This window comes from Caretta caretta, chromosome 9, assembly GCF_965140235.1.
Source record: "Caretta caretta isolate rCarCar2 chromosome 9, rCarCar1.hap1, whole genome shotgun sequence".
Classification (NCBI taxonomy): Eukaryota; Metazoa; Chordata; order Testudines; family Cheloniidae; genus Caretta; species Caretta caretta.
Genome location: NC_134214.1, coordinates 15,241,778 through 15,266,702, shown reverse-complemented (window position 1 = coordinate 15,266,702; position 24,925 = coordinate 15,241,778). Strand labels below are relative to the sequence as shown.

At 40.9% G+C, this 24,925-nt stretch overlaps 1 protein-coding gene across 1 annotated transcript in view; it reads right to left on the bottom strand.

The window, feature by feature from the left end:
- Positions 1–24,925, bottom strand: part of SPATA16 (spermatogenesis associated 16) — a 116,564-nt gene that overhangs the window by 36,611 nt on the left and 55,028 nt on the right. The window contains exons 4-5 of the mRNA XM_048865252.2: positions 22,246–22,330; positions 2,518–2,665 (exon numbers count right to left, since the gene is read on the bottom strand). Coding sequence (XP_048721209.2) covers positions 2,518–2,665; positions 22,246–22,330 — 233 coding nt within the window. The remainder of the gene's footprint in view (positions 1–2,517; positions 2,666–22,245; positions 22,331–24,925) is intronic.

Sequence of the window (24,925 nt, the reverse complement as noted above, 5' to 3'; positions counted from 1 at the left end):
GAAAGGGCTTTGTGGAAACTTACAACAGTGGGCAATTTCCCCAGAGAGAAAGCAACCTGCAGATACTGGCTGTATAGGCCACCTGGCTTGTTGGGGAACTCAGAGTGTAGACAGGGCACTATGCGGTCTGGAAACCCCTGGTCAGGAGAGAGAGAGATGCCAGTCTCCACCTCAGAGAGGTGACGGCTGAAGAGCCAGGAGCCTAGAGTGGGTGTCCTTGCTGGTCCACAAGGTGCAATTGCCTTGCACTATGACAGGCACTAGCTGAAAGCGCTTTGATGAACTAAGTGAAATGGCTTGAGGGGTCTCAGTCCAGTTCTGAATAGAAAAGTCATAAACAACACTGGCACAGTTGGCACTAGCTGTTACCCTTGTCAGCTGCCCCAGCAGAGCATCTAGTGACAATTAATTTTTCCATCCTTGTCCTAAGTTCTCAGCCTTAGAGGGTGCTCCCTGCAGGTCAGAAACGGGGCATATTGGTGGAGAAGCTTGAACTGCCTGTGCTTTACCTGTTCTGTGAACATATGAGGGCTGCAAACTCCAGAGCTGTAAGTTCAGCATCCTTCACCATCATTGCAGTCACAAAAGCAAACAAAATAAAACAAGCCATGCTAAATCTTTTACTGGTTTTTTAACTTGTATGACACAGAAAGTTGCATACAGCGGACCGAATTATGACCTCAGATACACAGAACAATTCCCAGAAAAGTCAGTGAGCCAAATTCTGCTCTCAGTTACACCAGTGTCAAACAGAAGTAACTCCACTGAAGTCTAATGGGTGATATAACCATGCATCTGAGGCCAGAACTGGGTCCATTAGCTTTATTTATAAGCAAAATAATTGATTAAAATGGTCTATAACCAGGAGCTCTCCCTTTCCCCTCCCCTTTATCTTTTTTTCTTTCCTTGGGTGTAGTAGTGAAAGAAATTAAAAATTAAGGGTGACATTTTCAGAATGCCTATGTGATTTAGGCACACAAATCCTATTGACTTTCCAAGCAACTTGTCCTCCTAGATCACGTACATACTTTGGAAAATCCCACCCTCTCTCTGTATTGTTTGGGGGAGACGGGATTCTGTGAGGTATGAGTTTGTCTCCTTTTCAATCAGGTTCAGGGAGTTTTATATTATACTCCTCTTAATGCCAATACTTTTGTTCCCTAGAAGTTCTCCACAAATTCACATCAGCAAGTAAACAGAAGACAGCTACTTTATAACCTCCATGACAAATAACAAGTCCCTATTTTCTCTATTTAAAAAAAATACCACCACACACGTAGGAATGTTCTTCAACTTGTAAAATCAAGGTGATCTGTCTTTACAGTGACATTTTTAAAACAAGACATAAAATGAACAAAATAAATGTACTTCGTTGTGTACAATACTTGCATGACTTTGTTGTCAGTGCTTGGACTTACTAGTCTCTATTTGTTTTTTTATCAAGGAAGTTTTTAGTGCTCCTGAAAGGTTCCATATTGATTGCCCTGAAGGATGAAGTCATTATTCACAGAGCTGGTATTTCACAGAAAGTGGCATAGTCATATAGCCCAATCAATAAGTCTCAGCTCTGACCCAGGGCAATACCTCTAGGAATTAAAGAGCATTTCAGTCTTCTGGAGCATTCTGCTAGAACTGCCCACAAAGCTATAGTGTGGGTTCTTGTAATGGGAGCAAATGTCCTCAAGCAATTCGACATAGTGAGAAACTTACCTCTCCCTCTGTCTGATCCTCAGTCATCAACACAGTGTGATGCCTTAGGGTCTTCTCATAGTCATCACTGCTCCAAGTAACTCGGTTAGCAATGATAACAAGAGATGCCTTAGCCCATCATCCACTTTCCTTCTGGGATTAGGACCTACTCACTGTGATCTAAGTGCTTATCAACTCAGGAAAAGGCTACTTTAACTTGCTCCACCAGCAGCGTACAATGGGGGTCACAGAAAAGATTCCCCTGTTCACACCAAAACTCGATGCCCTCCACTGGATCCCCATTCACTTCTAGGTCTAACTCAAGGTCCTGGTTCTGAATGAGGCCGGGCTACCCATTCATGACCACTGGGAATGATCAATCGTTATTGCCCCTGGTGGGGGAGACCAGTAAGAAGCAGCTGCAGAGCATCTGCAGCAAAGGGGCTCTTGACAGTGGAACTTCCTACCTGAGGTTAGGGTGAGCCCAAGTCTGATAATCTTCAGAGCACACTGCAAAGCCCAATGTACAACAAAAGCTTTGCTGCAATAATGGAAGTTAAAGAACGATGCTTCGAGGCATCATGGGTACAATTCACCCTTGTGCAGGGTGTCAGAACAAAGCTACCCCTCCCATACATTGTGTTTGAGGACTTAAGTGCTACATAGGTCATATGTTGGCCCTCCGCTCAGGGGTGAATTTCACCCCATGTGAGAGTAAGAATTTGAGGGATCCGGCCCCAACCACCCACAAATCAAACTCAATGTCAGCTACAGACACACAATCCAATGAGGTCCAGTGCCGCTTGAGGATGTGAAATCCACTCTTACCTGTGTAGATGTACGCCACATAATCAGGGTGCTTTTTAGCAAAAGCTTCCTTCATCTTGTCTATTTTGTCAGCCTTTGCTTTTGTTGCAAATGGTGTGTACATAACTGAAAAAGATTCCTCCCTGGTGATGGCCTCTTCGATCATAGCCTAAAATAAAGGGGGGAAAATGACACATACTGTGCTGGTAAAAAGTGAGCTACCATTAAAAAAAATATGGGAGGGAAAGAAAAATAATTGCCATCGCAGCTGATATTTTTCCCTTTAATAATTGCACAGTCATGCAAAGATAACATATTTTGGTCTTGAATATTAATTAGAGAGGAATTCAAATTAGTTCCAGAAAACATTGCCTATCTCATGCTCAGAAACTCAATTTAGTGTAAAAAAAAGCATTTTTAAACAATATTTAGTTTCGTGAGTCTTCAGTGGGGAGAAAAGTATCAGATAAATTATCTTCAAGTGAAAAAGACCAAATTGATTTCATGTTCTCTGAAGGTCACATCCTTCACCTGAAATTTTATTCATTATTTGGGAGCTGGTTAAGCAATACTGTACATTTACGTTATCCCTTGGGTTGGCATGAATCAAGTACTGGGGCTGTATGGAACGTTAGCATTAAAATATTAAATCTATACATAGTTTGCAGAAAGAGTGAAATTCATGCTTGTGCAGAGGGCCAGCACAAGGTGTATGCATCATGTAAACCCTTAAAATAGGGCTAAATGGTTCATTATGTTGGCTTCCTGGACAGAGGTGAATTTCACCCTGAATGGACTACCAGAGTAAAATGAGATCACCCCACTGTTTAACTGGTCCTCAGCTGGGGTGAACTGCCAACATTGATCAGAACTAATCTTGCTCAGCATTATTACTGCCCCTGCATAGGCAAGATTTAACCAGTTTCTGAAACAGCATTGAACACAGACAGTTCATTCTGATTTGCACGTCCTGTTAAATCATGTTCAACACTGATTCAGCTGCATCCTTACAGACATATGTTGCCTTTTCCCTAGTGTCGACAAAGCTTCAATAAAATTTGGAACACTGAAACATTTCTTCAGTGTAACTTTGTTTATGTGTAATCGTTCACCCAACACAAGGTTAGTGAAGACAATCATAAAGAAAAAGCATAAAGAGACTGATTTGCATATTCTAACAGGAAATAGCCCTCACATCACACTCCATATTGAAGTGAATCACTGAAAATCTGAGTTTTTGAACTGAGTTTTGAACTGAGCTGTTTTACTGACAGACCAAATGGGCCTTACTTCAGTTGTTGAAGTCATTCCTCAGTGATATAAAATTGCCCAGGAAATAATGAGCATATATGAGAGATATGCTCAACAAACAGTTGTTTCTGCTAGGCTGGAATGGAAGATTGCAATAGGAGACAAGCTAAGTATCCGTGTCCTTTTCTGTAATGGCCTTAAGCAGGTCATTGTACCAATTTACTTCCAGTAACAGAATACTGGATCCAGTGAAAAGATCTATTCCCTTTGTACAAAGTGTCTCTCTCGCAAATGACTTGTTTGTGGATGTGGTTAAGAGTCAGAGGGTCTGCCCTTCATAAACATTTTCAAAAGGAGGCAAAATTCAGAAATAGGCTACTTTATACAGAGAAAACACATGCTCTCAATTGCACGACAATACCATATACATGGTCATGATACCCATTGCATAAATAAATTGATACAACCACAGAATATAATGTGGAATATAATGTGGAACCAGGAAATTAACTGCACTTACGCCCAAATCCTTCCATCTCCTTTGCTGACATGGACAGCCCTCACAGCAGCAGAAATGGAGCAGTTTTACTCTGCATGGAGTCAAACAGGATGCCAGGAATACCACACACCAAAAACACTAACCCAGGAACCTATCCTTGCAACAAAGCCCGTTGCCAACTGTGTCCACATATCTATTCAGGGGACACCATCATAGGGCCTAATCACATCAGCCACACTATCAGAGGCTCGTTCACCTGTGATATATGCCATCATGTGCCAGCAATGCCCCTCTGCTATGTACATTGGCCAAACCGGACAGTCTCCACGTAAAAGAATAAATGGACACAAATCAGACGTCAAGAATTATAACATTCAAAAACCAGTCGGAGAACACTTCACTTTCTTTGGTCACTCGATTACAGACCTAAAAGTGGCAATTCTTCAACAAAAAAACTTCAAAAACAGACTCCAGCGAGAGACTGCTGAATTGGAATTAATTTGTAAACTGGATACAATTAGCTTAGGCTTGAATAAAGCCTGGGAGTGGATGGGTCATTACACAAAGTAAGACTATTTCCCCTTGTTTATTTCCCCTCCTACTGTCCTTGTAAAGTGCTGGAAATGGCCCACCTTGATTATCACTGCAAAAGGTCCCCCTTTCCCCCCCGCCCGCTCTCCTGCTGGTAATAGCTCACCTTCTGATGAAGTGAGCTGTAGCTCACGAAAGCTTATGCTCAGATAAATTGGTTAGTCTCTAAGGTGCTACTAGTACTCCTTTTTTTTTCACCTTTCCTGGTCACTCTTGTTACAGTGTGTATGGTAACACCCATTGTTTCATGTTCTCTGTGTATATAAAATCTCCCCACTATATTTTCCACTGTATGCATCCGATAAAGCAAGCTGTAGCTCACGAAAGCTTATGCTCTAATAAATTTGTTCATCTCTAAGGTGCCACAAGTCCTCCTTTTCTTTTTACGGATACAGACTAACACGGCTGCTACTCTGAAACCTGTCATTATGCAGGGAATGGTAACCCCTATGCAATGTGGGGCCCAAAGCCATAGAACCAGCCTATGCAATCATGCTGACAACTCTTGGTAGGTAAGACACAGTGTCAAGGAGCTGCAGCTGAATGGACCTTCTGGTCTGTTTCTCCCAGTTTGTGCGTGTAAGGGCCATATAGATTGTTCCTCTCCCTTTTGCCCTGGAGGAGTTCTCCAGGGCCCTGCCAAAATACACAGGCTGGGTATTTAGGGTAGCATTTGGGGCTCATAAAGTCTTGTTAGCCTACTCATCTGCACTCTGCCCACTCATCCATCTAACATTCCAAACCTCTGAGACATGGAAAAGAAAACAAAACCCTGCCTTCTTTTCACCCTAAATACGGAGTAGGGAAAAGCCAGGATTGAAAATTACCCTGCTTTGCAGTCCAGAATGGGCAATATTCAGTCTTGGACCAGTGACAGGTTTAAAATATCTGTTTTACTATGAGCCACCAGATGTAGGAACACTAAGGATATGTCTACACAGCAAAGAAAGTGGTGGTGAGTCTCAGAGCCTGGGTCAAATGACTCGGGCTTGAGGGGCTTGCACAATGGAGCTAAAAAGGAGCAGGTATATATTCATGTTTGGCCTAGAGCCCAGACTCTGAAGTTCAGCGGGGGGGATGGGGAGGGTCTTGGAGCCCAGGCTTCAGCCTGAGCCCTAATGTTTACACTGTAAGGTTTAGCTCCATAGTGCGAGCCCAGGCCAGTTTACCAGGGCTCTGAGACTCGCTGCAAAGGGTTTGGTTTTTTTTTTTGCAGTGTAGATGTACCCTGACTGTTTCCTTCTAGTGAGATGGGATAATAACATTTACATGATATATATCTACAGTAGCCATGGCTAGTTCTGGCAAGCTGAAAAATAGTTGACCTTAAAATAGCAACGCAAGCTCTTTCAGATGTTGTACGTTAGTTTTATGAACTCTAATTTTTCTGTCACTCTAGGATTTGCAAAACCTGGCTTTAGAGATGAAGAAATATGAAAAATAGGACCAATAAAGTCTTCAAGAGACACATTTTTTAAAAAGCAGAGGCCCAGCTATTCGCACACGCACAATCAACACAACTTACAGTTCTAATACAAGTACTCAATGGGGTTGGCATTTTTGTGCTGATATTGGACACCCATTATTAGCATTTAACCATAAAGCTATAGAAAGCAATTTTCTAATTTGTAGTCTAAATGGAATGCATGGTGGCATGCTGCGGTGTAGAGGTTTTAGTGGAACTTACTTGCATAACTCACTTTTGGCTTCACCAGCCTTGAGAACAATTCAAAATCATGGCAATAAAACCTTTACACTACCATGTACCCATAAACAGTCCTTGCAGTATGCAAATAGGGACTGGGTCAGAGTGCAATATGGTAAAATATCACTCAAAGGGGAAAAAACAGTTCCTTAGATTTTGGTCAGTACTACTGCTGAAGGTCCTATTATTATCCAAGAGCAATTTTTTTCTCCAGCTCCTGAGCCTTCATGTAGCTGCTATTTGTTTTATTATCCCCTTGGATTTTTATGGGCTAAAATCTTTAAGAACATAAAAACTTCAGCACATAAAAACTTTGGAACAGAAAACTTTATGCAGTGGGGTCCCTAAAGATTTCTCTGCTGAAGTCTTTATGCCCTGAAGTCCATATGCTCAGGGAGACTTCAGCACAGAAATCTACAGGCATGTCTAGTCACTGAGAATGAGATGCTAGCAATTGTTATTCCTCTTCCCGTGTGCACCTAGAGCCCATTCAGTGCCCATTCAAGTTAGTGGAAAGACTTCCATTTATTTCACTGGACTTTGGGTTGGGTCCCTGGAGAACAGGATTGGGAAAGTCATTCTGTTTCCCGCCTTCATGCCTCTTGATGGGCTCTGCAGAGAGGTAGCAGGGAGAGGATGATGCTGATCTACCCCACTCGTGGCAATATCGTCACACCCCGCATAAGGATGGAGGTGGACATTACCTCTAGGTAGGCAGAAACATCTCCCTATGCACTATATAAGGCTGTGGCTGAATTTTCACACATGCCTGACACAAGCGATTTGTAGTGACATCTCAATGATGGCATTGGTACTTCTTTGACCCCAGTAGGATTAGAAAAGTGGGTGAGGGGAAAGAACACCAAGGAATTCAGAGAAAAAGATGGAAGAATGTGAAATCTGGGACTTCTGTGAACACCATGATAAACATCTTCCCCACAGGTCACACTGGATTCCAGTCGCTTGGGACTAATGTTGTCCTACCATGTACAATGCATTGGGATGAGGGAGGTGACAGCAGCATAGCATGTGCCCCGGAAAGACAGGTGGGCTCCCACTTCCTTTAAAAAGGAGACAGGTTTCAGAGTGGTAGCCGTGTTAGTCTGTATCAGCAAAAAGAACGAGAAGTACTTGTGGCACCTTAGTGACTATTTATTTGGGCATAAGCTTTCGAGGGCTAAAACCCACTTCATCAGATGCCTGGACTCCAATGAGAAACTGAAGAAATGGAATTAATTTGCAAACTGGACACAATCAAATTAGGTTTGAATAAAGACTGGGAGTGGATGGGTCATTACACAAAATAAAAATTATTTCCCCATGCTAATTTCCCCCCCTAGTGTTACTCACACCTTCTTGTCAACTGTTCGAAATGGGCCATCCTGATTATCACTACAAAAGTTTTTTTCTCCTGCTGATAATAGCCCACCTTAATTGATTTGTCTCATTAGAGTTGGTATGGCAACCCCCATCTTTTCATGTTCTCTGTATATATATATCTTCCTACTGTATTTTCCACTCCATGCACCTGATGAAGTGGGTTTTAGCCCATGAAAGCTTATGCCCAAATAAATTTGTTAGTCTCTAAGGTGCCACAAGTATGCCTCTTTTTTTTTAAAAGGAGAGAGGAAGGAGTGTGGGATCTCTTGGCCTTTGGTCCAGGCTTGCTATATTTATGTCTAAACATATATAAAATGGCCAGGGTATACCTAGAGTTAGAATATACTCACAATGAATTTGAATGCAATTTTTTTTCTTTATAAAAATGTGAAACATTTTCAAACATTCTCCTCCCTAGACCTCCCAGATTTGGGGCAAGTCAAGCTAACAGAGCTTCCATTCTCTCTCATTCAGGGCTTGATGTAGTGCTCATTGAAGTCAATGGAAAGACTCCCACTCAGTGGGCATTGAATCAGGCCTGTGTTGAGCATTGCAAAGAATCAAAAGTACCCTCTTCGGCAGTGCATTGAAACATAGGAATTGCTATACTGGATCAGACCAGTTCCTCCAATCTGGTATCATGCCTCCAACAGTGGCCAGTACCAATGTTCCCTCTAATTTTTGACAGGCTCTGTGCACAAAAAATTTCTTCTGTGCAAATTTTTGTGCTTCTGTGCAAATTGTTGTGCGCGCAGTGTTTCGCCATGTGCGTGGGGTTTCGGATCTGTGTGCACACGCACACGTGCACAGCTTAGAGGGAACCTTGGCCAGTGCCCATTGCTTCAGAGAAGATACAAGAAACTCTTTAATAGGAAGTTATGAAAAAACTCACCCACAGGAATATTTTCCTCCTATAATCCGTGGTTGACATGCCCTGAAGAATGAGAGTTTATATCTTTTCCAAAACTCTTGTTTTGGAACTGTGTGAAATCAGAGTCTGTAGAGTAATTATTAGGCAGCAGAGTACTTAAATTTTCAACCTCAGATATTGAATCACTGATTCATTTTCATCTGAAATAAAAATACCCATAGGGGTATGGAATGGCTGCCGTATGAGGAGAGATTAGTAAGACTGGGACTGTTCAGGTTGGAAAAGAGACAACTAAGGGGGGATATGATAGAAGTCTATAAAATCATGACTGATGTGGAGAAAGTAAATAAGGAAGTGTTATTTACTCCTTCTCATTACACAAAAACTAGGGGTCACCAAATGAAATTAATAGGCAGCAGTTTAAAACAAACAGAAGGAAGTATTTTTTCACACTACACACAGTCAGCCTGTGGAACTCCTTGCCAGAGGAAGTTGTGAAGGCCAAGACGATAACAGGGTTCAAAAAAGAACTAGATAAATTCATGGAGGATAGGTCCATCAATGGCTGCTAGCCAAGATGGGCAAGGATGGTGCCCCTAGACTCTGTTTGCCAGAAGCTGGGAATGCGTGACAGGGGATGGATCACTTGAGGGTTACCTGTTCTGTTCATTCCCTCTGAAGCACCTGGCATTGGCTACTGTCAGTAGACAGGATACTGGGCTAGATGGACCTTTGATCTGACCCAGTATGGCCATTCTTATGTTCAACATTTCCATGGTTTATCAAAGGAATGTTTAAGATTACATTACTATCTTGACAATTAAACACAAATTAAACTAAAAACATTCCCAAACAAATAGTTCTGACTAGACAGAGCCAAGGGTTTAAATACATAGTCCTTTAACAGAAGGAACACCACATATCCTGTTTATCTCTGACCACCCAACTTCTGTGGAAATATATCAGAGACACCCTATATCATGTCTACGAATATGCAGTTTCATAGACCTTGTAATGAAATCTAAATTTTAGCCAAAACAATCTTACATTGTCTCTTTAATAACAGAATTGGTGCCCCCACATATTTGTGGGGAATAATGAAGTTGGCCCAAAGAGCTTTTAACCAACATTGCTAAATGTCTACCTTTTCTTTATAAACAAAGAGATTGTTTTGATAATGAGCAGTAGTAGAATTCCAGTAGCTAAAAAGGAGAATTTAATGTGATTTTGTCCCTGCACAACCAGGTTTACTTCTAGCATCCACTAAAAAAGCCTACGGTTGTGGACCTTTGTTGCTGCCAGTACCTTGGGAAGGTGACTGATATTTGAATGCTCTGCCCATTGTTAGGTTTCTCCAGTGATATAGGAAAGGAATTATAAACTGCAGAACTTTTAAAGAGTTTGGTCTCAGAAAGAGAGGACAGTCTCACACCACATGGGCAGAACAAAAGTCTCAGCATCATTCAGCACTTGTACAATCACGCCCAGAGGCTAAAATCTACACAAAGGAGTCTGAAGCCACCAACTGACTCCTCAATGTGTTCGTCAACTCTTAGATTTTAAGGTCAGAAGTGACCATCATGATCATCTAGTCTGACCTCCTGCACATTGCAGGGAACAGAACCTCACCCACCCACTCCTACAATAGACCCATAACCTCTGGGTGAGTTATCCTCAAATCATGATTTAAAGACTTCAAGTTACAGAGAATCCACAACTTACACTAGTTTAAACCTGCAAGCAACCTGTGCCCTATGCTGCAGAGAAGAAAAAAAGCCCCAGGGTCTCTGCTGATCTGACCTGAGGGGAAATTCCTTCCTGATCCCAAATTGGACCATAACCATTTCTGCAAGACCCAACAGCCAGACACCAGGGAAATAATTCTCTGTAGTAACTGAGAGCCCTCCCCATCTAGTGTCCCGTTAGCAGATATTGGAGATATTTGCTGCTAGCAGTCGCAGATGAGCTACTTGCCATTGCAGGCAGTCTCATCATACTATTCCCTCCATAAATTTATCAAGCTCCGTCTTGAAGCCAATTAGGTTTTTAACCCTCACGTCTCCCCTTGGAAGGCTGTTCCAGAACTTCACTCCTCTGTTGGTTAGAAACCTTTGTCTAATTTCAAGCCTAAACTTGTTGATGGCTCGTCTATATTCATTTGTTCTTGTGTCAACATTGGTGCTTAACTTAGATAACTCCTCTCCCGCCCTGGTATTTATCCCTCTGATTTATTTACAGAGAGCAATCATATCACCCTTCACCCTTTGTTTGGTTCGGCTACCCAAGCCAAGCTCTTTGAGTCTCCACCCATAAGGTAGGTTTTCCATTCCTCTGATCATCCTAGTATCCCTTCTATGCACCTGTTCCAGTTTGAATTTATCTTTCTTAAACATGGGACACAGTATTCCAGATGAGGTCTTACAAGTGCCTTGTATAATGGCACTTACACTTCCCTAGCTCGACTGGAAATACCTCGCCTGAAGCATCCTAGGATCACATTACTGTTTTTCATGACCACATCACATTGGCGGATGATAGTCATCTTGTAATCAACCAATACATCCAGGTCTTTTTCCTCCACTGTCACTTCCAACTGATCCGTCCCTAGCTTGTAACAAAAATTCTTGTTGTTAGTCCCTAAGTGCATGACCTTGCACTGTTCAATTTCATCCCATTTCTATTACTCCAATTTCAAGGTCATCCAGATCTTCTTATATGATATTCCGGTCCTCCTTTGTAGTGGCAATACCTCCCAACTTTGTGTCAGCTGCAAATTTTATTAATGCACACACACTTTTTGTGGCAAGGTCATTAATAAAAATGTTAAAGAAGATTGGTCCTGAGACTAATCCCTGAGGAACTACACTAGTAATCTCCCTCCAGCATGATAGTTCATCTTTCAGGATGACCAGTATGACCTGGTCTCCTCCTAACCTAACCAGTTCCTTATCCACCTTTCAGTTTTCATCTTAGTCCCCTTATTCTCAAATTTAACTAATAATTTCCCATGTGGAACTCTAGCAAATTCCTTACTGAAATCCAGTTAGATTATATTTGCATTTCCTTTGTCTAAAGAATCAGCTATTTTCTCAAAGAAAGAGATTAGGCTGGTCTGGCATGATCTATCTTTTTTAAACAATGTTGTATTTTATCCCAATTACTGTTTACCTCTATGTGCTTAACTACATTCTCTTCAAAATTTGTTCAGTTGTACAACTGAGATTAAACTAACAGCCCGGTGGTTTCCCAAATCACTTTTTCCCCCTTTTCTTAAAAATAGGTACTACATTGGCAATCCTCCAGTCATAGTTCAACTCCTGAGTTTACAGGTTTATTAAAAATCCTTGCTATTGGACTTGCAATTTCATGTGCCAGTTCCTTTAATATTCTTGAATGGAGATTATCTAGGCCCTCTGATTTAGTCCCATTAAACTGTTTGAGTTTGACGTCCACCTCAGATGTGGTAATTTCTACTTCCATATACTCATTTCCATTAGCCAAACTCCGAATTACCCTTATTTTAAAAACTGAGGCAAAGTATTTGTTTAGGTGTTGGGCCATGCCTAAATTATCTTTGATCTACACCTCATCCTCAGTGTTTAGCAGTCCCCCTTCTTCTTTCCTTGTTTTCTTTTTATTTATATGGTGATAGAATAATTGACTATTGGTTTTAATTTCTCTTGCAAGGTCCAATTCTGTTTGGCTTTTGGCAGTTCTCATTTTCCCCCTACACTTTCTGATCTCCAAGAGGTAGCTTTCCTTGCTGATCCATACCATCTTCCGTTTCTTGTAGGCTTTCTACTTTCTCATAATCACGTGTCTGAGATGCTTGCTGATCCAGCTTGGCCTGAAACCCTTCTGATGAAATTTTCCCCTTACTTGAGATGCAGGCTTCAGATAGTTTCTGCAATTTTGGCTTAAAGTAATTCCAAGTTTCTTCCATATTCAGACCCTGGAGTTCTTCAGTCCAGTCCATTTCCCTGACTAATTCCCTTAATTTTTTAAAGTTTGCCCCTTTGAAATCAAGGATCCTAGTTGCAGATCTATTTTTGTTTATCCTTCAATTTAGTTTAAACTGAATTAGCTATGATCATTCAAACCAAGGTTGTCCCCTTACAACCAGTTCTTCTCTGAGCTCCTCAGCAGTACGAAATCTAAAAGGGCATCACCTCTTGTAGATTTGGAGAGTATTTAGTGAAGAAATCTGTCAGCTATTGCATCCAGGAAAATCTGGACCCTAGTATTATTTGTAGCACTTGTCCTCCAGTCTCAAAACACGGGGGAATGAGAAGCGACACTGAGTAAAAATACCCCTTGAAGGGGACATGGAACGCTTATTTCTGGAACTTTCCAGTGGCCTTAGCAGGAAAAATAGAAGCTGACACGAAAGCAATGCAAAAAGCTAAAGCTAACTGAAGGAGACATCAGTCCTCCATCCCAGCACACAGTTCCATGCCCTTTGGAAACCAGTCCCAAACATGAGAAGCTTAATCAGTCAGCAACAGACTGAGACAGACATGGTCTGCCTACAAACAGGATGACGTTACTGGGTTTCAGAGATGCATCAACTAACATGACTGGGCCAGTGCAATGGCAAACCACATTTTATGTAAGTGAAGGGCTGCTGATCTAGTGGCAGGGCAACTTGACTATATGTAGAATTCAGGCATGTTTTTGAAAACTGCTGACTGTTTACTCCCTTCTAAGAGACTTCATCGAAAGCTCTGTGTGGTATCCCCCTAGACTAAGAGTAGATGTCCAAGTGGAAACTCATGTGGCAGTTAATACTTCTAGGAGTTGCACAGGTATTCCTTCATCTCCTTTCAGAGAGGAGGTGGTATGCAGTGATGGGGGGAAACGGATAATGGATGCATAACTCCTGAAGAAGACCTGTAGCCTAGGAGGGAGGTGAGGCTGGGTTTTCCCTAATGTTTCCTTGGCATGCTCCTGAATGGGTCTAGATTACCCCATGAATCTTCAAGCTCTCTACCCTCTGCGGTCTAGTAAACCCGTCCCCTAAGCAGTGTATGAGTTCAGAATTCCACTCCTGGCATTTTCATATTATTTTTGTTCCCTCCTGCATTTTTCAAAATGGTATGGACCTTTTGTTAGCCAATCAGATTGCTCTCTTTTTACACCTCATTTTGACAACATGATTTATGGGTCTTCATTAATGGTTAAAACTTTTATTGGGTTTTGTATTGTGCTTTATATTGGGATTTCAATAGCTACTGACTATGACCAAGATATGTATTGTCTATTACTTTAAACTGAAATATTCGTTAAATAAATCCATCCCTTCTGAAATTAGAGAAAATTAAACCATTTGTTTTAATAAGAGCGACATTCAAAGTGTTAACTTCTCAATGTATGACAAAATCGGTATGATTCAACCGGCAATGACCCTGCCATTAATTATCTGATATTAAAAAAATATTACTAAGTAGAAATCATGTGGAAGGGAGAAAAATTAATAAAGGGAAACGACTGTGTGGAAAAAATAATTTAAAAATAACCTGGCTAGATACATGCATTAGGCTGCCTCGATGAAGATACTAATAACAACTACAGCAACAAAAAGCCTTTAAAATAGTATCAGATATGATATTAACTCGCTGCTATTTTATGGAGCTGTGAAAAATTCAAGAACAAGTGATTGGTGCAATCTCATAAGCAAAGGGACAAAATATTACAGAAACTCCAACTGTGATTAGGATTCGGATGGCAATGGGGTTGTACAAACACTTCCTCAGTGAGGAAGGACAGTCAAGTGGTTAGTGCAGTAGCCTAGGCTGAGGGAGACCTAGTTACAGTTCCTGCTTTGCCATAACTACCCTGTGTGATCTTGCACAAGGCACTTGGTCTCTCTCTGACTCAGTTTCCCCATCTGCAAAATGGGAATATTAGAAATTCCTTACCTCATACATGTATTGGGAAGAAAAATATATTAACGGTTGGGAGGTGCTCAAATACTGTTATGATGGAAGCACCTACTAATAGGAGAGTTCCTGCCCTAAAAAGCTTATAATCCAAATAAGTATGACAAAGAAGAAATAACTTTAATTGGCTTTAGATCAGATCTTAAGTGACTTGCTCAAGATGATACAGGAAGTCAATGCAGAGTGAGGAATTGCAGCCAGATCTCCTAAGTTACAGTCCAGTGTCTTAAGAAGAAGACTATCCTTCTTTTGTGTTGTGATACAGCCTGGCCAGAGGGCAGCAGGAGAGTGTTAGAAGGAAGCCTTATTCCCTGTAGAGGGAAGAAAGTTTGCTATAGATTAATTAAAGCACCTGAAGCCAATTAGAGCACCTGAAGCCTGATAACCACCCCCTGCTTCAGTCAGACAAGGGAAGGAGTTGAAGCCCAGTGGATTGGTGTTGGAGCAGAGAGCAGTTTGGAGGAGTTCATAGAATCATAGAATATCAGAGTTGGAAGGGACCTCAGAAGGTCATCTAGTCCAACCCCCTGCTCAAAGCAGGGCCAATCCCCAATTTTGGCCCCAGATCCCTAAATGGCCCCCTTAAGGATTGAACTCACAACGCTGGGTTTAGCAGGCCAATGCTCAAACCACTGAGCTAGTTGAAGCAGAGTGGATTGATGTTGAAGTAGAGAGCAGTTTGGAGGAGTTGAAGTAGAGTGGATTGGTGTTGGAGCAGAGAGCAGTTTGGAGGGAAGCAGAGGAGAGTTTGGAGAAGTGCTGCGGTGGGCTAAGAAGGCCAAGACCCTAGATAAAGGGACACCTGGTTTGTGCAGAGGGAGGGCAGGAAGCCCCACAAGCTGAAGGGCAGGACAGGGAAGTAGCCCAGGGGAAGGAACCACTTGTTCAAGCGGTTTACCGCTATCCCTAGGGCCTCTGGGCTGGGACCCGGAGTAGAGGGTGGGCCCGGAAATGCAAGATGATTTCACTCCAAACTTCAACTGGAAAATTAAAAGCACAAAGGGATTAATCCTTTAAAATATCCATGTCTCATATATACAATTCGGATAGGCCTACAGATTTTATTGGCAAGAGCGATGAGAGAAGATGAAAAGAAACACATTACCCTTTCCCACAGTGAGAAAAGTTAAAAAATACTTCTTAGGGCAAAAATACATTCTACTAGGGTATATGTAACTTGGATATTTGCCTCTAACTGCATTGTTTCAAAAATATGGGCCCTATCCTGAAGTACTTACACTTACAAAATACCAGCTGAAGCCAATGGACTTTCTATGAACATGGATTGCCAGACAGGGCACTTCTGAAGTGAAATATGATAACAAGCTTAGCCACAAAATATATGGTGCCCTGAAGAATTGACGAGAAATACATTTTCTCACTAAGATGACACCCCAGCGATCCAAAGCAACTAAACTATCAATTCACGTGAAACATTCCATTAGAAGGATTACAAAATATTTTCCCTGTTGCCAAGCTGAAAACCTGACATGCCATGAAGTGCTGATTACGGGACACATCTATAGAACCAGTATATAATGCTGCTGGTAGCCCCCATAACCAAATGAAGATTGCTGATGGTATTTTGGTTATAGTCTGAGTTTTCTTGCTATTAACCTTGCTCTCTTGGGTCATGATCCTGAAGTTGACCTCTATGGGAATTGAAGGTACTGATCACTACTCAAGAAGTACTCAGACCATGTAGGATTGGGGTCTAGTTGCTTCATCACACTGTAAATGAATTATTTTGTGTTTATGCACCATAGATTTTTGACATGGGAAGGGCTGAGGTCTCAATGAACATTGCATAAACAGAGCAAAACAAATTCCATTTAAATATTTAAAGAATTTGCTTCTACCACTAGTGTCCCCCTTCTTTTCTGTAAATGTTTGAGCAATACACTTGAACTGACATAAATGTTTGTAGAAAGCCAAGTCCAAAAGGCCCAGGCACAAACAGCCACAGATCCTGAAGGTTCTCTAGCTGGTGTTGTAACAGACAGATCCTCATGGATCAGCACAGAGAGGGACCTGTAACACATACTCACCAGGGGGTTACACTTGCCCAATAATCCAGGAACAGAAAAAAATACCTTGTGACTTATATGACCAATCGCAACTAAGACAGACATTGCTAATTTTACATATTTGTTATCCCCCCGTGGGGTAAAACTTTTGAAAAGATATTCTATGAGCAGAACAAAAGGCTTAATTTGAAATGGATATTATTATTCAGTGAATTATTAGCTCAGTGCTATGCAGCATTATACATAGGAATTGTTTTGACAAAATGTGTTTTCATCCAAAAAACCCAATTTGTTAAAACCAAAATTGGTCACGGGAAAGTTTTAGTATTGATCAAGTTCCAATTTCAAATTTTTTTTGGAAAAAAGTGTTGAAATTGTCAAAACATCCCATTTCAAGATTTTTGAAACAAAAAATTCATTTTGTCAGTTTGAAATGACTTTTCAGTTAGTAAAAATGTAGAAAAAGGTTGAAATAAAAATGAAACAGAAATTATGTGAATAAAATATGTCGACTGACCCAATTCAATTTGTTTTCTTCAGAGTTTCAGTTTGAGAGAACTTGAGATTTTGATTTTTCATCCTTATTTGGGATGGGAAAACCATTCCTCACTGAGCTCTAATTATACTTCCATCTCATAATGGACTAGACAGAAAAGATTATTATTCAGAACTAATATTGTATGTCATATTACACATCATTTCACAGAAGTATAGTGAATGAAAGACCTGCCTTAGAGTGAGAGATTTAAGGAGCTCAATCTATTTAGTTTATGAAGAGAAACTTAAGAGGGGCCTTGATCACAGTTTATAAGTTCGTAACTAGGGAGAAGATATCTGTCAGTAAAGGGCTCTTTTCTCTAGTAGAGACAACGGCATAGTAATATCCAATGGCTGAAAGTTAAAACTAGCCAAAGTCAAGGTGGAAATAAGGTGTGCATTTTTAACACAGAGTAATTAACCAATAGATTATCTTTCCAAAGGACGAGGTGAATTCTCCATCACTGAAATGTCTAAATCAGGATGGGATGTCTTTCTAAAAGATATTCTTTAGTTCAACCACAAATGATTGGGATTGATACAGGAATTACTGGGTTTATATATATATCTAAAGGCAAACAAACACAAGAGAAGACATAGGCCATCAGTGGAGAAGAAAAAAAGTCTAGGGGTTACTATGATGAGAAAGGGCTGTTTAAACAGGTATGTTTTAAGGAAGGATTTGAAGGAGGAAGAGGGATTTTGGCAGATGTTGCCAGGGATAGGGGCAACCAAAAACTAGAGAGAGGGATGAAGGGAGAAATAAGATGAAAGGATCAATGTGATCATAAGGAACAGAGGAAGGAAAAAAGGGTGAGATATTGATGGAGGCAAGATGATAATAAAGAGCTTTGTCTATATGGATAAAGAGCCTCAGTTTTATGCAGTAAGAGGAAGCTAGCCAGTGGAAAGATTCAAGAAGGGTGACACATTCGAAGCCATGGAAGAGGCAGAAGATGAGTCTTATTCCAAAGCAAAATCACTAAGTGAAGATACGAAGATAGCCAGTAGAATCCTGAAAACCTTGTGTCGGGCCATTGGATCAAAAGTAAAGTGTGATAGTTTTCCCCCTGCATAAAAATCAATCTTTACCAAAGTAAAGAGCCTTAATGATCTCCACCAAGATATCCATCCTGGGTATGTCCTCTTCTCTACTTTCCCTCAAAATCGTGAGACTGCCTTGCAGAATTCTGGAGGAGGAGAATGGTTAACAAGAAAAGGAGCGTGCATCAATAGCTGTTGCTTTGGTTACAAAGGCACATAAGCATGTACAGTCGTGACAAGTTATTTTCAGTTTAATCAGAGATAAAGAGAGAACATTAACATAAAGATCAGTACTTGTTAATGCTCCCCAGTCACCCTCTGGTGATAGGTCTCAATGGTGTCATGCCCCACAAAATACTGGGTAATCATTGCTATGGGCACTGTTAACACTGAAGTGACCCTTAATGCTGAATGCACAGAATTCAGCAACTCAGAAAGGTAAGGTTGTTGTTCATGCATCTTCAACATACAGTGCTTTCTTAGGCCCCAATATTTCTACGGATTTCAGTGGGCACAATATTGGGCCCTAGCTGCCTGTATGTGAACACTCTTAGATGTTATTGAGTCCTTATCCCATGCTAAAAACACAAAATTGAAAGCCAGTGACTTTGTCCAGTGAAGCAACGTCTGCCTCAGAGTGAAAATCAAGCACCTGGAAAGATCAAACAAATGGGAAGATCTTTGTTGACACTTCACAGCTTCTGCAAACAAAGGAGATGAGCAATTCCAGCTCCAAGGACAGGCAGAAAAGAAATAGGAACAGAGATGGCAAAGACTGCATGTTCCCACCAGTGAGGTCTTGGGGAGTTGGGACTTTACTGGATCTCCTGATGCACATGCAGTAAGCATGTAGGGGGAAAATACCCTTCCCAGTGTCCAGCCCATGAATCAAGCCCACAGAATGGGAGTGGAGCTGGAACCTGGGCTGAGGTAGAGGTTAATACACAGGTCCTTTGGTCGATTCACATTTGAAAGTTCACAGGCACAGCAAATTCTAGCTCAGTAAACTAGACATGCTTTGCACTCACAACAGTTCTGAAAGACGATGGCTCCTAGGGTGAGATGTATTCGTGTGTATAAATAAGAAGTCAGAGGATGCAGCTAACAATTTAGGAAAGGGTAGGGTGACCAGATGTCCTGTTTTTAAAGGGACAGTCCAATTTTTTGGGACTTTTTCTTATATAGGCGCCTATTACCCTCCACCCCCTTTCTCGATTTTTCACAGTTGCTATCTGGTCACCCTAGGAAAGGGAAGATTCATCCTGCAGACCTCCAGGAGTGATGCTGGAACATAAAGGGCCTGATTCTGATCTTCATTCCACTGGGGTTAATTAGAAGTGTTTTTTCTTTTGGTCTTCATACAACAAAGAGTAACTATGATATGGTGTACACCAGTGTAAGTGGGATCAGAATCAGATCCTGATATTTTATCATAAGGTAAAGTTTATGCATAATGTATGAAACCATTGTAGATTGTATGGATTTGTATTAACCATTTAACCAGTGACAAAGTAGCTTGACATAAAACATCTTTCATCTCATCCTGGGAACCAGGCCACGAAGCACTTGTTTGGACAATGGGACATGCAGATAGGGAGGTACAGCTGGGGCAAATATCAATCAGGGAGTGGAAAGAATTAGTTTTATAACTGATAGAGGGCTCACCTTTGCCTTTGGTCCTAAGTGCTGGAGAGTGGAGGGACAACCCATGAATTACTCTCCGATGGTAGGGGATGAACTTCTTGTTGGGTCTCACTGCCAGAAGAATGGAATGGGCCCCATCTGCAAATTGGGAGGTGGGTCCCTCAAAAGCTGGAACCCCAGCTGCCACACAGTCTTTGAACCATGTTATGGTTGTGCTTAGGGCCAGCGTGGGCAATCAGGAGGGAAGGCACAAACAGGAAGGGGAGAAGTAGGGAACTAATGCCCAGAGAGTGGATGAGAAGAAGCAACTGAAAAATAAGTATCAGGGGGTAGCCGTGTTAGTCTGTATCCACAAAAACAACAAGGAGTCCCGTGGCACCTTAAAGAATAACAGATTTATTTGGGCATAAGCTTACTCCATTTGGTCATAAGTAGTCCATGCATCCGATGAAGTGGGTTCTAGGCCACCATGCATCCGGTGAAGTGGGTTCTAGCCCACAAAAGCTTATGCTCAAATAAATCTGTTAGTCTTTAAGGTGCCACCGGACTTCTTGTTGTTTCTGAAAAATAAGGAGATCCTTCTATTAGCCCCTTAATCCAATCCTAAAAATAAAGAGACAGGAAGGAGGAGACACTCTCAAGCAGTTACTGGAGTGAGTAGAGTTTCAGGAGCACACACATGTATGTGTGTGTATACACGTGGGTTTGTGGGTATGTTTAAGACAGAGGTTAGAGATGTAACCAATACCAGTTGTTAGGATATAGACATTCAGACCTGTCTGTAAAGGCCTGTACTTTAAGAATTTAGGTGTATTCTTATCAATTGGCTAGTTAGAGGTATAAAAGAAAGAATCAAAATCACAGTCTGCCAGTGTAAGGTCCTTTTCTTACTGTGACAGTCTGAGGCCCTGTTCTTAGGCTAAGGCCTTTGACTAAGCGACAGAGGCAGCCATAAGCTGGGAAGCGACCGGTCACATCCTCACATTCCAAACTAGTCACATTGAAAGAAGGTGCTATTGGGCTGTTAGGAATACAATCCTGTCCTGATAGTGCCTATCACCTCCAGAGAAAGGGAAGTGCCTAGAAGATGTAAAAGGAAATTGAGGTTGATAGTTTTCTGTCTGGTAAGAACTCACTTATCAATAGACACAGCTAGGAAACTCTTATGTCTTTATAGATGTAGTTGTGAAATCCTCACTTCTGTATTGTTTTGTCATTATAGTTCCCACTTTGCTATTGTTTATTGGCATGGTCTCTGTCTGGTTCTGTGATTGTTTCTGTCTGCTGTATAATTAATTTTGCTGGGTGTAAACTAATTAAGGTGGTGGGATATAATTGGTTAGCTAATCATGTTACAATATGTTAGGATTGGTTAGTTAAATTTCAGTAGAATGATTGGCTAAGGTATAGCTAAGAATATTACTATATAAATTAGGGGCAAACAGGAAGTAAATTGGGATTCGAAAATAAGGAAAAAGGAACTTGTATTTAAGCTTGCTGGAAGTTCACCCCAATAAACATCGAATTGTTTGCACCTTCGGACTTCGGGTATTGTTGCTCTCTGTTCATGCGAGAAGGACCAGGGAAGTGGGAGAGTGAAGGAATAAGCTCTCTAACACCAGTGACCTAGCACTAAGCCTCTAGGCCCCAATCCAGCAAATGCTTACTTGATTACTTCCAAGAACACCAGTACTCCCATTACAGTCCATGGGGCTACACATGTGCTTAAAGTTAAACATGTGCTTGAGTGCTTTGTTAGATCAGAGCCCTGATCCTACAAAACCTTACTCAAGACAGTAATAATTGCTCGAGCGATGAGGGTCGTCAAAGCTGATAGGACTACATGCAGTGATTAATCTTTGCAGAATTGGGGTCTTACTAGTTGTCTTTCTTATTGTACTCTGTTTCCCTGAGACCACTGGTTAGGTCATTTTTCCTTCCATTTCAAAGTGTAGGAAAAGTTATCAGAAAAACAGTCTCAGCCAAACTTTTTAAAAAAAGGGTCTATATCTGGAATTAAATTTTATAGCACTCCATAAAATTGAAGTGTGAGCCAAGGGTCAACAACAACCTTGAATTTTGCCCTTAAAATTAGACCCAGAAAATCTGCTTAATTATAAATACGTTAGCACTATACAGTGTCCTGCTGACTGATATGCCCCAGAGCTATCTTTGTCGGCAGTCTTTTAAGCACTAATCCTTCATTTTGGTTCTAATAGTGAGATGGGCTCCTCCTTGCTAGTTAGACCATCAATTTTTACCTGCCAATACAGTTTGATGAGCTTGCTTATATGCTGCTCACTGCCTCCTGACAGCCAGTACATGTAGTCAGCAGTCATGGCACTCCTAATGACAAGAGCAGAATAAAGACGTGAATATTGGGGAGGGGGCTGAGATAAAAGTACCAAGCCTTTAAAGCAGATAATATAAAATGAATATAATATGAAGTTTATATAAAAAGGGCACACAGTTATACAGAACTATCAGTCATTGTTCAACAGTAAAACATATTTTGGGAATACAGCAAGTATTTTTATTAGGTAGCTAAACTATACGCAAGAAAACAACCTTACATTTTTTCCTTTTATGGTTTTTCTATTTATATTGTGCTCAGATATTTAATAGCTGCTCAAAAATATTTTATTCTGGCTGCTGCTTATTATGCTTTAAAGCATTTATGGACTAAAATACATTAAATACAGTCTAAATTTCTTCCAGAACAGCACTGGGATGTACTGTGAGTCTGAGAATATCTCAGTCTACAGCAAAGTCAAACATAGTTCACCTTTGATTAAATTATGCTATAAAAAAACCCCAAACCAATCAGCAATCTTTGTATCTAATTGAATACGCTTTAGTATCCAGACTGTTTGTTACAACCATTGCATTACTCTTATTAGACTGGGGGGATATTAAAAACTATTGTAAAGCAGATATTAATGCTTTGTTTTCACCTACTTTAGAAAATCAGTTTGCTTTTATTGCTGCTTCTCCACACTGCTCTCCATTTCCTATCCTCTGGAGATTCCAAATCCAATTAAATGTTACTAGATGTAATTCCAAATTGTCACTTTAGTCAATTAAACATATAATAATCTTGTGTACCTAATTACTAGCACCAAAAGTTTATTTGTTGAAGTAGTGCTATCAATGTGTACGTCTGCATGTTTCCCTTATCATTGCCTATATATTAATTGTACTTTGACATTACTGTAAATTGAATTTGAAATCTCCCCCCAGTTAAGTGTATTGCAACGAGTAATCCCAATCCTGTTGTAATACCCTTTCAGATTGTTTTCTAAGACAGTATCATGTTCTTAACAAGATCTGACCAAAAATTACAAGGATTTAATAATAAACATTTCAAAGCAGGCCTGGTATTAGGGGGCTGCATATTGTGATTCTGTCTTATAGACCTAGGAACGAAATCTGTGCTCAGTCGTATGCATGCAGCTTCCATTGACTTCAGTGGGAGAGATGACTTCAGTAGAAGCCATGGATATGCATCTGAGGGCTGGATTTAGCTCTAAGGCTCTATATCTAGTCCTCATTCAAGTCACTGGCACAAGTCCCAGTGACTTCAGTAGGACAAAGAACAGCATCTAACTGAGCACATTTAGTACTCTCACAACCCTGAAACAGTAGATACAAAGGGTGAAATCATGGCCACCATGAAGTCAATGGCAAAACCCTCATTAACTTTAGTGGGGCCAGGATTTCACCCCCAGCATATAGCTGAGGAGGAAGGGAGAAGCTACATAAGAACCCTGCAAGAGATCTGAAAGGATTTTGCCTAGATTTGTAGAACGATTTTGTATTGTTGTTCACAATTTATATGCAGGGTGGTCTGTAATATTTCCACCTGCTCTGGTAAAGGCAATAGTTAGTATTGAAATGCATTGTATGTGTGTGTGTGAGTGATGCTGCCCTCTAGCATCTAGCCCAAAAGAAAGACAAGATACTTTTATTATGAACTAAAGCAGTTCTTCTTCAAGTAAAGTGGCGAGGCCTGAAGAAGGCCAGAGGAGCTAAAAGTCTTTAGTTCTAGTTCCAGCTCACCAGGCATGTGTGTGATGAGGAGAGATTTATTTAAGAACTGTGCCTGCTATCTGCAGCTATGGATTCTTTCCAATACCAAGAAATGTTATCTATCCAGGTTTGACATGTTTCCATTTTCTAAGCTTTGCTGAAATGGGAAGGTGCACGGATAGGATCCATAATCCATTCAGCTGGCTTTATGTTAGGTGAATGCAGAAATAAGCAGACATTTGCTAGCTGGTATTGCATCTGGACCTATTACTCAACAACTGCTGCAATTTTAAAGATTAAATTTTGCAGATCCTTACTCCAAAATGTCATGCTCATCATGGCCTCATTCTGTCCACTGCAGTATGAATGTGTCACTGTGGGGATGCCAAGCAGCTCTGCCATGGGCCAAATATGACCAGATGGGTCGGTTGGCATATGCCAGGAGTTTGTTTCCCCATCCTCACTCCAGGCAACACTCGCTGAGCCTATCATCCAGATGACTCTATCCTGTTGAAAATGTAACCCCAAATCCACCTATCATTTCTATGACATGGACAGCCTCAGCTTCAAACAGTTTTCGGGGTAGTTTTGTAGTTCAAGCACTGTACTGGGACTCAGATGTGGATTCGTGCATGACACAGACTTTCTGTGTGACCTTAGACAAGCCACCTCATCTCTCTGTGACCCAGCTTTCTGTCTGTAAAGTAGGAACAATAATACTTGACTGTCTTGCCTGTTTAGTTTGTAAGACAACAAGGACCATTTCTTACTAAATCTTTGTACAGTGCTTGAGACACCATTGTACTTCAGATGATACCCTTTCCCTATTATTCTTCCCCATTATTTTGTTCTCATTTTTATGAACAGGGTTCTAACCATGTACACATTTGATGTCTCCATGTTTAGTTTATA